Below are 15,311 nucleotides of genomic sequence, written 5' to 3'. Positions count from 1 at the left end.
CCAACCGACTTTGTTGAATTTCTGTGATACGCATGCAGCAGAGTTTGAAGTCAGTCAGGCCATACATGGTCAAGCGGCGCCGCGTATCCACACCTGGTCCTACCTGGTCCTAGGCCCAGGTATTTCTGAAATATCAACTGGCTGTGAGCAGCGGAGACTGTCATCTGTGTGTGTGTGTGTGTGTGTGTGTGTGTGTGCACGTGCGCGCGTGCGTGTGTGCGTGTGCTCGCGGTGTGTGTACTGTGTGGGGGGGAGAGAGAGTAATACCAAAGGTAGGAATAGGATTGGCTCATTTGGCTGTCAATCAAACAGCCGGGCACGCTAGTTTAGTGAACGCCCACCAAAACAAAACAACACAACACATGAAACACAGCACAGGACAGGTTAGCGTCTTAGCGAAGTTAGCGAAAATTGTGACGAAAGAAACATGGAGGAGAAAGAAACGGGAATGCACTCTTCTTTTTCGCAGTTAAGTGAGCCTGGGACCGAGGCTAGAATGCACTGGGAAAGTTTATCCGTGAGTGAGGCCAAACAGTGCAAGACTCACAAACCACTGGCTACCAAACCACGTGCTGCAGCCTGCAGGAGGCGTAGATGTATGGGACCAAAACAAGATTCCAACACAAAGGTAACAGCAGCTGAAATAACTAGTGTTTATACCAGTGGTTCCCAAACCTTTTCATGTCAAGGACCCCCAAATTGACACTAATTAGCTCGCTGACCCCCATTTGAAAATATATGCCAGGGACTCCCATAAGAGAAGTCGAGAAGATGTTTACAGCTCTATAGCTGAGTGATTCTCAACCTGTTTAATTTCAAGGACCCCCCAGTTTGACATGCATTAGTCTACGGACCCCCAATTTATATTGTGAAATCATTCTTAATTGAACTCTGAGATTGTACAAATGGAACCAAATTGACTATTTGGGTCCATTTGTACACTAGAGAGTTACAGACCCATAAGGGTCCATTTGGTTCCTAACTATCATTTAGCTGGGGACCCCCTGGAACTCCCTCAAGGACCCCTAGCGGTCCGGACCCCACTTTGGGAACCACTGGTTATCACAGTGCAACACTCCCAGTCATGCAGATCAGAATGGTCATGTTTCCACACTCTGATATTGCAAAGAAAATGTCATGTGGTTGTACCAAGGCAGCATCCATAGTTACAGATGTGCTTGCACCTGTCTGTGTGGAGAGTTGTTTTTGAGAGAGTTAAAAAAAAAAACACCAGTGCTTGAAGAACTCACAAGTGGCAAAACTGCCCATAGTATTGTCCAGTTGTATTGGTTGGTGCATTGTCCAGTTGTATTGGTACGTGCATTGTCCAGTTGTATGTATTCTTTGGTTGGTTGGTTGGTTGGTTCATTGTCCAGTTGTATTGGTTGGTGCATTATCCAGTTGTATAGTATTCTTTGGTTGGTTGGTGTATTGTCCAGTAAATAGTTCATTTAAATGCAGTTCTGACACTGACATTTTTAGGAAATTTAAGGTAAAAATGCATATTAATTAATTAAAATCACACCCGTGTGAAGTGAGTGGTGCAACTCCGTGTGGGGGTCCCCGGAAGCTCCAGACCCACAGGACCACGGCCAGGGTGCCGGCCCGGTTCTGGCGAGCCGCCCCACGTCCGAAACGGTAGAGAAATGAGAGAGTTACCATGTGGGGGTCCCCGGGGAGTCCCCGGGGGTCCCTGGAACATCCAGACCCCCAGGAATGTGCCCATGGGGCCGGGCTGGTTCCGGCGAGCTGCCCCACGTCCGAAACGGTTGAGAAATGACAGAGTTACTGTGTGGGGGTCCCTCTACTGTACTGCACTGTACTGTACTGTACTGTACTGTACTGTACTGTACTGGCACACCCGAAATCATCATACAGTTCATATGTGCGTGTGTGTTTGTGTGTGTGTTAGGTTGCGCACAGGTGTTGAAAAACAATCATGCTGTTTTCGTGCTCAGACCCAGCCACCCACCCAGCCAGCCACCCACCCAGCCACACACATAGCTCCTTGAATGGACTTTTATCTTCAGGGAACATAGCCTAATACAATTGTGTATCGTTAGCAAACTGGCATTGACATTATGTGTTCTGTTACCTTGGTAACATCATTAGAAACTTTCTTGGTAGGGCAATACAAGTTTTTATTTTTTATTTTTTAATTTTTTACTTGGAACATAAAAACAAAACAAGGAAATTCAACCAGTATATTTTATGTGGCATAAATGCAATATAACCGTGCTTACTTTTAGGCCCGTGGGAGGTGTACTTCACCCCAATAATAAAGAATACCAGAGAGATTTCTCAGTTGGCCTACAGTTTTATTATCTGCATTACCCATAAACCTGACCAGTCCAGTGTGAATCACACAATGATATAGCACTACATAATGTTGGCTCAACAAAACAATACAAAATATCCTCGAGACACAACAGTGGGGTTTAAAATATGGCTGTTTGTGATGTTACACTGATAGGCTAGCAGCCTTTAATGTGTGTGCACGCGCATGTGCTCGCACCACATGTCTACATGTTGTGATAGTGTATGCAGAATGTGTACGGTAGTTCAATCAATAGCATGTGTGTTAATGTTTTTGTGGATGATGGTATGTCACTGTGTGATGATGACACTAATGACACATTGATGTGGTCTTAATAAAAACATATGGTCATTCAGAGGATGCATGTGGATGCACCAATGGTGTTATTTCAAGGCCCACTTGCACATTAATTAAACATAATGTGTAGGATACCATACATTACCAATGCCATACATATTAACAATTGACTGTACATCAAAGCATTTCCCTCAGTTGGTTCCTGCTTTTATTCTGACCATTATATTTGACCTTGGTAAAATGTAGCATTACCATGGCTATGAAATCTGCTTTACCTTGGTTTATAGGAGATTCATATTTAATAAGTTGTGGCCAACCTCTGTATTCTGGAATAGCATCAATGTGGTTCATAAACATGGTCGTATGAAGCGAAAAGACACTGGTGGCATCTTTTTACATTCTGGCTTCTGTTTTATATGACAAATGAACTGTTTGTGCTAGGGCGCATGGTACATTGGGACGTGCACAGTAATACATGAAAAGGGGCCCTAGCCCCTGCCCTTTTGACCGTCGGTGAAAAGTGCCGTCTCTGTCCTGAACTGAAAGTAGCAATTTATGTTGAAAGAATTCCCCTCTCGCTTCTCGCTCGCTGCCCCCCGTGCCCCGCTACGCAAACTACGCAGCAGTTGATTTCCCCCCCCGCCAATAGTAAAAGTAGACAGTCGTTTTGAGAGGGCCCCCGACGGGCGGGCGTCGCTTCCTCCTCCCATCAGTGACGGTCGTCCGTCGGGGACCCCCTCAAACCCTCAATGTGCGTTATGTTGCCACTGGACATAAGGATAATAAACAAAGACTTTGGGGCAAAACTTCATATTAGTGCTCTGTAACCAACAAAAGTGTGTTCTTATCCTCTTATCCAAAAGTGTGTTCTTATCCAAAAGTGTGTTCTTATCCTTCACGATTTCAACACTGAGTAAATTGCTAATATATGAAAGTTTTCTTCTAACACAATCAACAAAACAAGCTGAACACATGGCATTCATTGATGCAGTTTAGTGCGCACACAGCCGATCAAAGTCACAAACGAAACGACTTGCATGAAGTGAACCGTCCGATCCAGACAGATAGGTAGGTATGTCATGTCATTGTCAGATGTCACGTGTGTGGACAAAAAAAGTTTTATTGTACTGTTCATTTCAAATAATCTTTCTAATTGAATTTTGATCGATCACACAAACTGTCTGACTGCTAGGCGATCAAGCAAACTAGATACTTAATATTTATAACAGTTACAGCAACACAAGCAGCTGCTCATTTTACTTTGATAAGCACTTCATTTGGGCTGCAGGGCAGACTGTTGGGTAATTTCCTAGTGTTTAAAATGAGATATTCCTCTAAATCTGTGTAGAAAAAAATAAAGGTGCCTTTTAAAAATTCTGATTTAGTATTGACATTTTCAGGCGTTTCTTAAACCTATCCAATCCAGACAAAGTCTGTGAAACTAATAGCAGAGTAATGCCTCGTCTACATTCAAATGTTTCATTCAAGAAAGATGACTCACTGTTTTTCACGTGTTGAGGACACGTGTGATTCGTACCGATCTGACCTCCTCAATTTTTATTGAGTGAGAGAAACAAAGAGAATATAAAGATCTCCGCCCCCCCATCCTACAGTAGTCTTTTGATGTGAGCCCCCTAATTATTCAAATGGTTACAGACTCTTTGATGTTGTGGCTCTGACTGTACTTAACATTGTTATGGACGATGTTCTAGAATAGATGGACTGTACTGTCAGCCTTGATTTGGAGTTTGTGTCTGACGGTATTTACGCTTTGTGAGATTAACATTTGTATTCAATGAAGTAGTAATTTCACACTAGTTAAATTCTTACTGTGCAACTTCTACCCGGAGGGGTGCGCAGCACTTGACCTCAATATAGATGCATGAGCCCGAGCCTGAAACGCAGTGGCGTGAGACTTTTTATTTATTTAAAAGGGGGTCTTTAATAAGACTCATACAAACATGCAGTGGCTTTAAAATTATGTTCTGTATGAAAGTTACAGTAGGACATTAAAGATAATTTGAATGTTAGAACTTAATGCTGTCTACCAGATGGCACTATGGCTAAACATATGGTTGACTAATGACTTGCTCCAACTCTAAAGGTCCTCCTTTTCTGTGATGAATTCATTCATTTTGTGTCATGAGTCAATGGAATATTACGTGCCGATAAAGTGACATTTTCACTGCATATGAAAGCCTCAAGTTGTATGAATGAGGCCAAATTAATTGTTTGATGTAAAATATTCGCCGTTTGAGGACCTTCACATTGTTTTCAATTAGGGGAGAACAGGGTAAGATGAGCCACTTTTCACTTAACCCATTCTGGGCGGGAATCTGTACAGTATGTACTATGTACAGTATTAAAAATGTAAAAAATGTGATGCTGCTATATAAATATTTGAAGTTTTTCAGAAAACTTAGGTCAGGATTTAGAGGTGTTTTTAGAATTGGCCTCAGGCCTAAATGGGTTGTCAAAATGAGATGGCATTAAAAAAAGATCTACCTTTATTTTAGAATGTCTTATATCAATTGAAATTACTAGGGCGGTGCCCGTTGGGCACTGGCCTACTTTTCGAACGATGCAAGTTGGAAATGCATTCCCCAGCTAGTTATTATGTCTGTCCCTTTTATGCCCATATATGGAGTTTGTCAGGCATTCCCAAATATCTATCTATGCAGATGTCAGAAAATCGTTGTGATGTCAGAACAACACACAAAGCTGGGCAGAATAGTGATTCATATTTCTAAGTAATAATTGTGTCCTCAAATTTTGAGGACGGAATCGTCTGCACTTATTGCGCACTGTGATTGGCTTGAAGGTGTGCCATTCTGCGCTGAGATTGGCTTGCATGGCAGTCTGCTTAGACTTGTCACACTCGTATTCTGCCCTGTCTGCTAGGCCCCACTTCTTCATATAGTTGACTTGAAGCAACCGACCCCAGTATGCAAGCGGTTCAGCAGAGTCCATTGCTTTCTGGTAGATCCTATGATGCCATCTCACAGGTCCCCCCGATTCCTGGTAGATCCTATGATGCCATCTCACAGGTCCCCCCGATTCCCAAAATACCCAACAGGACATGAGAGACCCGTATGGGTCCTGATCCGTGTTTTACCATAATCCCTCGGACGGTTCAGATTATATTATTGTTGGACCTCGGTCTGTTTATGATTATGTCTAATACCCGAGTGGATCTGAGAAGACCTGTGCTCAGTGCTGATTGCATGAAATCCTACAATGATTACACTGAATTGGGATCAGATTACTGCAGCAGTGTGATATACAGTTGAACTGCGCATGCTGTTAGTTCAGTGAGAGCGGATATCGCATCAAAATATACCTCCATGGAATCAAAATGTGCACCATGGCGTGTGCGATCATGGATTCCTTCATCGAGTTGAATACATCGTCGTCTCTTATTGTAGGCTGCGACGTAGCTGCTAGGTTTCATACCCTGTTATAAAGGCATTTAGCTTGTAGAGAATGTAGACAAGTCCTCAGTCACAGATAGAACGGAGCAAATCTTGTGACGCCTTGTTGTACGGGTGACGGGATTAATCTGTGTGGCGGCGCTGCTGTCATGTCAGACGGGTTGCCAATTTCATCCAATCAGGAAAGAGTACCTATTTATCAGCTTCAATTTTGTAGTGTTCCGACCAATCTTATCTGCTCACTTCGTTTATCCTGTATTAGAGTGTATAAAGTCTGACAAGAGATCTGCAGGGTTCAAGCAGTACACAACACAACATATTGTCCATGAATTGATTGAGGAAAAGCAGAGGTTGATGGAGCGCCAGTTTCTAATTTGTCTGCCTCAAGGCCTATTCATAGTCTGGATTTTCGGTGGTGAGGTGACCACCGCTCCGGTGGTGAGATGACCACCGGAGCTGGTAATAACGTGGAACGGTGGTGAGTAAAAACAGAGAGAAGGGCTGGGGAGAGCGGTGGTTTGCTCTTCACCGCGGCTCAGTGACGTCATGTTGTAGTTTGGTGGTCACCTCACCACCGAAAATATTAGACTATGAATAATGCTTCACAGCTCCACACTGAGCTGACATTTATGCCCATAACAAAGCCGACCCAGCCAGCACCACTGTGCGGAAGATAGGGCCCTGAGAGTGTACAAATGGACCTGTACATCTGACTAATATTAACACCCCACGTTTCGCTATACACAACGTTCAGATGGGAGACGGGCAGGACTCATGTGTGCACCTGCCTGGCACTTAATTCTTTTTAAAACTACAGCCTAGGGGGGTTGATAGGTTAATTTGCTGCTCGTTCAATTCAGTTGCCTCCTATTTTGTAATAATAGTTGCTTTTCTATTTTATTTAGTTTCTAGTTAATTTTTTCGCCCTTCCGTTTGTTGTTTATTTGTGTGAGTTGACTATACAATGCAAGCACAAAGGAAATCACACTCTTCCTTCAGCCTGGTGGGTCCGAGCGCATATTCTGTATGCACAGCCACTTTACCCCAAAAGTGATTACCGCGGGAGAGACAGGATGGAGAAAATGAGTGCCACGAGTCTCTCTTCCAACTCCTTACCGGCAAACAATCAATGGTGGTTTCGCAACAATTGAGTTACAATCATTTGTTGTTTTCCGGGGCTAGGCTAGCCGGTAGACAGTAGGGGGAAGAATTGAATTAGCTTTAGTCACAGGGGGAGAATGACACCTGAGAGCTTTTTGTCATTCAATAAAGCACCTTTCATTCACTCCCTCCCTGTCTACTTTCTTCTTCTTAACTCACTATCCCTGGTGTGCATTAAATAGCCGGCTTCTAAGAGACGAGATGAACCAAGACGCTAACAATAGAATAAACAAAGGCTTTTTTTAAACTCCCTGTCGGACCTGGCATCCTGGCTTTGGCGGGTTTGTCATTGTTGAATGTTTTATGAATTGAAAAGTAAACAAACCAACAACAAGCAAGAACTTTCATGTATTATGTGGATATTTCAATCAAAGTTTCAGTCTGTCAATCAAAAATCTTGGTTGACTCAGAGTGGAAGACAACTTTGGGCCCTATTTTATAGGCGGAACTTTGCACCTGGACAATTTTACTTTATTTGGGGTGCATTGACGAAACAAATGTCCTTGTGCATGAAATATTGCTGCTTTTACCCTAACATCTAGACATAACCTAGTATATGCTTTTTTGTTATTTTGTTGTTTTTTTGGTCACCAAAGGATCTTTTCTTCTTTTCCTTTCGGCTTTTCCCTTCAGTGGTCGCCACAGCAAAACATCTGCCTCCATCTCACCCTGTCCTCTGCCTCCTCTTCTCTCACACCAACTAACTTCATGTCCTCTTACACTACATCCATATAGGCCTCTTGCCTGGCAGTTCCAACCTCAACATCCTTCTATCGATCTCCTCTGTACGTGTCCAAACCATCTCAGTCTGGCCTCTCTGGTTTTATCTCTAAAACATCTGACATGCGCTGTCCCTCTGCGCTGTCCCTACTCCACCAGAGGTGGCTAAAGCCCCTATCCGTCCCCCTGGAGCCCTGTGTGTGTGTGCGCGTGCGTGCGTGCGCGCGTGCTTTAAGTGTTGCATTATGTATTTTGTGTGTTAAGGGGTGTGTGTCCGCGGCCGCAGTGGCTGGCTGCTTGTTTAGGTAATGAAGATCAATGTGAGCCAAGATGGAGGCAGGCTGAGGTCCAGGTACCGTCTTGCTGTTTCAGGCCAAAGCCCTATCGATCCTGCCCCGGCCGGCCCACTCTGCCAACATCAGATACGCACGCACGCACGCACGCACGCACGCACGCACGCACGCACGCACGCACGCACACACACACACACACACACACACACACACACACACACACACACACACACACACACACACACACACACACACACTTACTGTACTTGTTGTTAGGACATCAAACGTTTAGGATGGTGATTTATTTTATGAATAACATGTTTTATAATATTTTGTCAAATATCCCTATAGGCTTAAGGCACTTCAGCAACTCGATGAGTAATTCACCTGAAAATATATCTTATCTTATTTTTTTAATTTGTCATTTGAGTCATCAGGAGTACATTCATACCGAGCCCCTAAAGGGACATTTGTAGGTAGATTCGTTTTTTTAGGGTAGGTTTATTTTAAAAATAATGAAGGCATCAACTATTTGAATTGTTTTGATGCAAAATATTTGCTGGCGAGTATTTCACATTTACTCATCAAGCCCCTAGTTTGTAAAGGCCTTTCATGTATACAAATTCAAAATTGGTCAGCGTTACTAATGCCCAGAAAAAGAGATGAGTTAATTTCCATCCCTATACTTTTTCATAACTGCCTCAAACACCAGAAGGAAAATGTGAAGCTCAGTTCCCATCATTGTCAAATAACACCCACCGAGTATAGCTACAGCTATTTCTCACTCCAGAAATTGCCTCCTGCTAAGCTACAAGCTAAATGTTGAGGTGTTGAAGCTATAGCTCTGATACATTGACAGACTCCTCGGCTCAGCAGGCCTTTTGCAAGCTAACATCAGTGTCGGTCCATTAGCCTGGTAGCCGCCTGGCCAGCCTGAGATCTAATTGATAGTGTATGAAAGGATCTATTTGAACAAGGCTCATGCTGTGACCAACAGCGGCTGCCATGGGGTTGTGAGGGTCAGAGTCAAGTGGATGTGACATGTTGCTCATGGGTTATGGTTTATTGTGCTTAGAGGCTATAGGGCCGAGCTTCTAGGGTTTGGAGGGGTGTGTGTGTGTGTGCGCGCAACCTATGCATCACAAGCTCAATACAGCTAAGGATATTAGTAGACATTTTCTCTAAGATATTGAGAGATGGCTGCTGGAGATATTCTTCCTTAACTGCATTGTAATTGGGAACTATACCGATACACTGCTGGGACAAATCTCAATATCATCAGCAATTCAGTGCCAAGCTCCCTCATTTCCATCCTCAAATGACTTCATCCTCCTAAAATGTGCTTGCCCAAGATCCATCTGTTGTCTTACCAAGGGTGCTAATTGTTTGGCTTTTCCCAAGCAGCATTTCCAAGCGAACTAGTCCGTCAGAGATTAGATAAACGGACTTTCTCGACAAATAGCTCTCTTTATAGTCTTTCAAGCTATTAAAGAGAGTCTGTGAATGCCATACTCTAACTGAACACTCACTGCTATCTCATTTAACAGACCAAGCCAGAGAATGCTTCGCTTGCCCCCAATCAACCAGTAGCTGGTCATGGGCCAGTTTTACATGTCTCTTGATGGGTCAGGCGGGGCCACACAGGACCCTTGAGCTGATCCCAGATCATGGGGCCAAATTGGCCAAACTGAACGTCTACACAGAGTTTTGTTACTGACTAGTAATTACTTTGACACAAACACTGATGTCATTTGAACTAGTAGGCATACTCCAACTGCTTCCTGATGCCAAACATACATTGATTGGATACCTAATTAGCATGGCTACGGGAAATACAGCAGGCTTGTTTTCTTTTTCTGTGTGTGTGTGTGTGTGTGTGTGTGTGTGTGTGTGTGTGTGTGTGTGTGTGTGTGTGTGTGTGTGTGTGTGTGTGTGTGTGTGTGTGTGTGTGTGTGTGTGTGTGTGTGTTAGGGCTGTCAGTTCACCTCTATAATCCAATTCGAATTTCATTGCTTCATTATTTGTAATTTTCGAAAATATTCGAATATTTACATTGTTTATTTTAGCTCATTATAGCCTACTGAAAAACACCTCTATACACAGAATATCAAGTTTTGTATGCACGTTCTGTCCACTAGAGGGCCCCCCCATTCAAACGCCAAAGCTATTTTTTCAACATGACATGGTTTGCACGGAAAAATAATAATAATGTTTCATTAGTCAGTCTATCATGGACGGGACAACTCCAGACTCCAGATCACCAGCAATAGTTTCTCTATTTTAACAGAATGCTTGGCTATCAGATGAACAGGCCAGTAATGCATAGTCTGCAGACAACGTTTTCTCTTGATGTTATTTTCCCGTCCACCTTCCACTCATCACGGCGTTCGGAAATAGCGCACTGACTGCACTTTGCAATGCAAACTAATAGGCGAGTGCTCTCCTGTCCGGTGCGATATTTCCGAACGTAAATGTTCCCCTGTTCCCTGTTGTTATCTTGAGCCTCTGCCTTGTTTGTTTACACGTGTGCTGCTGCAGTGTTGCTTCCTGCTTTAGTCTGACTCACGCCCAGCGGCAGCTATCCCACTTGATAGAGTGAGGACGTAACGAAAGCACCGCCCCCTGCTATAACTCTAGTCTGGAAGGCGAGAAGCGGCCGGACCGATTCAACAGCGGTAGATTCGTTATTCATACATTAAGCGAGCGGATAAAATAAAATATAAAACAAAATAAAAACATAAAATATAATTAATAAATGATAAAAGCTCCATTCGAATGGCAATTTTAGCTTTCGAATATATTTAATTTTTTTAATATTCGAATTTCTTTCATATTATGAAATTCGTTCTGACAGCCCTAGTGTGTGTGATGCACGGTCTGTCTGCCTGCTGTGTGTGTGTGTGCGCGCGTGCGTCTGTGTCTGCTGTGTGCCTTTGAGTGCCTGTAATGAGAGATTAAAAGTTCACTGTAGAAATAGCTCAGAGCTAACATTAGCCCAAGCCATCCTCTGTTTGCATCAAGCGCTAGTCTGGCGCAACTTCCCCAGTCTTCTGAAACCCCCTTTTCTCTCTTTCTGCCAAGTGTTTGTGAAGCAAAGAGACCAGAAGCGCACTCTGTCTCTGATCTTACTGCATGCAAAATGGCATCTTCTTCTCTCCCCAATTCCCCTCGGTGGTCTCCTTCTCCCTCCATCCTCTTATCTCTGCGGCTCAACGTCTCCTGGGGGTGATACTTGGGGTGGCTGGCTGCCATTGGATGGGTGGAGGGATGGATGGAGGGATGGATGGAGGGATGGGTGGAGGGATGGATGGATGGATGGATGGATGGGTGGAGGGATGGATGGATGGATGGGTGGAGGGATGGATGGATGGATGGATGGGTGGAGGGATGGATGGATGGATGGATGGATGGATGGATGGATGGGTGGAGGGATGGATGGATGGATGGATGGATGGATGGGTGGAGGGATGGATGGATGGATGGATGGATGGATGGGTGGAGGGATGGATGGATGGATGGGTGGAGGGATGGATGGATGGATGGATGGATGGATGGAGGGATGGATGGGTGGAGGGATGGATGGATGGATGGATGGATGGATGGGTGGAGGGATGGATGGATGGATGGATGGATGGGTGGAGGGATGGAGGGATGGATGGGTGGAGGGATGGATGGATGGATGGATGGATGGATGGATGGGTGGGTGGAGGGATGGATGGATGGGTGGAGGGATGGATGGATGGATGGGTGGAGGGATGGATGGATGGATGGATGGATGGGTGGATGGATGGATGGATGGGTGGAGGGATGGATGCATGGGTGGATGGATGGTGGGCGGACATTGAGGAAACACTTGTCACCCACGCTAATACAGCAGCATCATATTATATGACTCGCATAGCATATAATTTCTTCCTACAGGCGATATAGGCCTATCACACAGTCTGATCCACTTAGGCTGATGAGAGACCACTTGTCAGACTGTCACTGACATGGGGGAGGGGGGTGGGGGGGTGGGGGGGGGGTGGGGGGGGAACAGAAATCCAGGCCCGGCACGGGTGTGGTGGCACACAAAGCAATACAAATGTGTTCATTCACACTAGCGTGAACAGGAGCGCGCGCACGCACACACGCACACACAGATGTGCCTTGGCACTGCCCTCAGTTTCTTTCTGACAAGGCAGCACAACATTCTATCAACATCTGTCATTTTCTTTACCCTGCAATTCCAGCCAGCAAATTCGTCACACTGGATGAGGAATGGATGACAGATGTCTGCTGTGTTGCTTTTCGATGTGTGTACTGCCTGTGTAATTTTATAGAGGTATCTAAAGAGCACAAGTAAAGTTTGTTTCTGAACATGCCAATAATATCGTGAGGCAAACAAATCTTGCGATATACCTCAGAGACAGAAAAGATAACTGCCGCTGTTTATGCCTCAATAAAAGTACTGTGCACATCGAAAAGTACGTGATTAGAAAACAGCCTGTGATATGTGCTTTGGCATGGGGTGTCAGATCAACATATGGAATGAATTCTGTACTGGCCATATATGGAGCGTGTCTTGAGTGTACAGGGTTTGATGAGGTCAGATCAACATATGGAATGTCAGGACAGGTGGGAAAGGATCAACATATGGATGGTCAGAACAGGTCAGCTCCAAATATGGAGATCTAAGGGTTTGAGGTTTGAGGTCAGATGTAGAGTTGCTGGCCCGCTCCATGCATACAACTATATGCAGATCTAGGTGATGGTCCAGTCTTCTCCATGTATGGTTATCCAGGGTTAGATGAGGTCAGTGTCGTGATCTTCATATGGAAATGGCCATATATGGTGGCATGACGTGTCACGGGGCGTGACCAAGACAGAGGATAAGACAGAAGATAAGACAGAAGTTCTCATAATCGGTTCTAGTGAGCAGAAAGAATCAATAATAAGCAGACTTGGCAACCTGACTGTAGAAAGTAACAGTACAGTAAAGAACTTGGGGGTCATTATTGATTCTGAATTGAATTTTAATTCACACATTAATCATGTTACCAAGATTGCCTTTTTTCATCTTAGAAATATTGCACGAATCAGAGCCTATTTGTCATTGGACGATGCAAAAACGCTAATCCACGCCTTTGCTTTTTCTCGGCTTGATTACTGCAATGCACTTTTTTCTGGACTGCCTAAGAAAACAACTGACAGATTACAACTTGTCCAAAATGCAGCAGCCAGAGTTTTAACTAGAACTAAGATGAGAGAACATATTACTCCAGTTTTTGCTTCATTGCACTGGCTTCCGGTTGTTTTTAGGATTGATTTTAAAATTCTTCTACTTGTTTATAAAGCTCTCAATGGTCTCGCACCTTCCTACCTACATGACTGCCTGCCTAAATATGTCCCAAACCGCCCCCTAAGGTCTTCCACTGCTGGCCTGCTCGCTTTGCCTAAAAAAATGGCAACTAAAAAATACGGGGAAGCAGCTTTTTGCTTCTACGGGCCGACGGCGTGGAACAAACTCCCACTGTACCTTCGACAGGCAGCCTCTGTAGACATTTTTAAAGCACAGCTCAAGACCCACTTCTACACCCTTGCTTTTAATTGATTTGTTTTTTTAATTTTTGGTTATTCATGTCCTCACTGTATTGCATTACTGCTCTTGTTTTTGAGTGGTGTAAACCACTCCTACAACTGGCTTTGTTGTGCAGAAAAAATGAGCATGGTTGCTATGTTCACCCTGTTCACCCGGGTGTGATTTCCTACACCTGGCTTTGTTAGTGCAGAAAAAATGAGCATGGTTGCTATGTTCACCCTGTTCACCCGGGTGTGATTTCATTACGTCAGACATGATTTCATTACGTCAGACAGGCCTTACACCACTCAGTTCACACGGGTGTGATTTTTTAATGTTTATGCCTTGCTTTTCTTTTCTTTTTTTTTCTTTCTCTCCATTGCTCTGTAAAGCACTTTGAGCTGCATTTCATGTCATGAAAGGTGCTATACAAATAAAGTTTTATTATTATTATATATGGAGGCGTGACCATATATGGAGGCAATACACAGAGATTCAAGTTTTTATAGTAAATGCGACTTACAGTCGCAACTAGACATGTTCTCGAGTCGCTGTGATTGGTTGAGATGGCTGTATAAGTGAATCCCAAACGAGACTTGAAAGGGTAAAAAAGGCGATTATATTTAGGCTATAATAATTGATATATCAGTAGCAGAAAGGACTTCCTTACAAGGAAAGGACAGGCCTGGGGTGCTTGTAATAAGCTACATCATGGCAGTCGGACATCTCAAGAGCTACCAAGATCAACCTGTTCAAAGCCTTCAAAGTATCCTTCTTTATGGTGCCAAAACATGGACAACTAGAAAAAGTGCCCTTCTGGGCACAGGTCTCCACCAGGAGGATAGGAGTGTGTGTGATGTTTGGCAAAATGTTTAGGAGTAATATGTGTGTGTGTGTGTGTGTGTGTGTGTGTGTGTGTGTGTGTGTGTGTGTGTGTGTGTGTGTGTGTGTGTGTGTGTGTGTGTGTGTGTGTGTGTGTGTGTGTGTGTGTGTGTGTGTGTGTGTGTGTGTGTGTGTGTGTGTGTGTGTGTGAGAGACACGGCTTGGCCTGTTGTAGCGCCACCATGAGGCTGATTTGAAAACTGTCAAGTGGCATTTCTTCCTCAGCCTAGTGGGAATATGCATGCACAGTTTCACCACAATCGGACGCTGCGTCGAGTAGTTGTGGCGATTTGTACAAAACGGGTACAAAGCGGGCTACTCCTGAAAAGTTTAGAAGCCAATCGTAGGCAATGAAGGTGGATTATGAGAAATCAAACAAACCCGTGTTGATCACATGACTATGGAGAGCATGTGTACCGATTTGCGTGAAATTTGGACAACATCTGAAGGAGTAATATTAGAAAATGTGTTTTACATATGTCGGCCTCCTGGTGGCGCTATAAAGAGCAGATGTGAAAAATTCCAGGCAAAGGTTTTTCCTTGGCCTCTAGGGAGTTGGCATACAAAGTTATCCACAAATCCGTGCAGTTGGAGGTAAAAACACTTTTCGGCCAGTTATAGCGCCACCATGAGGCTGAGTTGAAAATGTT

General features: G+C 44.1%; 1 protein-coding gene across 2 annotated transcripts in view; it reads left to right on the top strand.

Moving 5' to 3' along the window:
* Positions 1-391: 391 nt before the first annotated feature.
* Positions 392-15,311, top strand: part of LOC306938395 (prolyl endopeptidase-like) — a 116,278-nt gene continuing 101,358 nt past the window's right edge. For both annotated transcript variants that reach the window (XR_013791719.1, XM_079522561.1), the window contains exon 1: positions 392-628. Coding sequence is in view for 1 of the 2 variants with exons in the window: in XM_079522561.1 (XP_079378687.1) it covers positions 428-628 (201 nt within the window). In the remaining variant the exon portion in view is untranslated. The remainder of the gene's footprint in view (positions 629-15,311) is intronic.

Source organism: Electrona antarctica, assembly GCF_951216825.1.
Source record: "Electrona antarctica genome assembly, chromosome: 15".
NCBI lineage: Eukaryota > Metazoa > Chordata > Actinopteri > Myctophiformes > Myctophidae > Electrona > Electrona antarctica.
The sequence above is the reverse complement of the archived record's forward strand: the minus strand, read 5'-3'. Positions and strand labels throughout refer to the sequence as shown.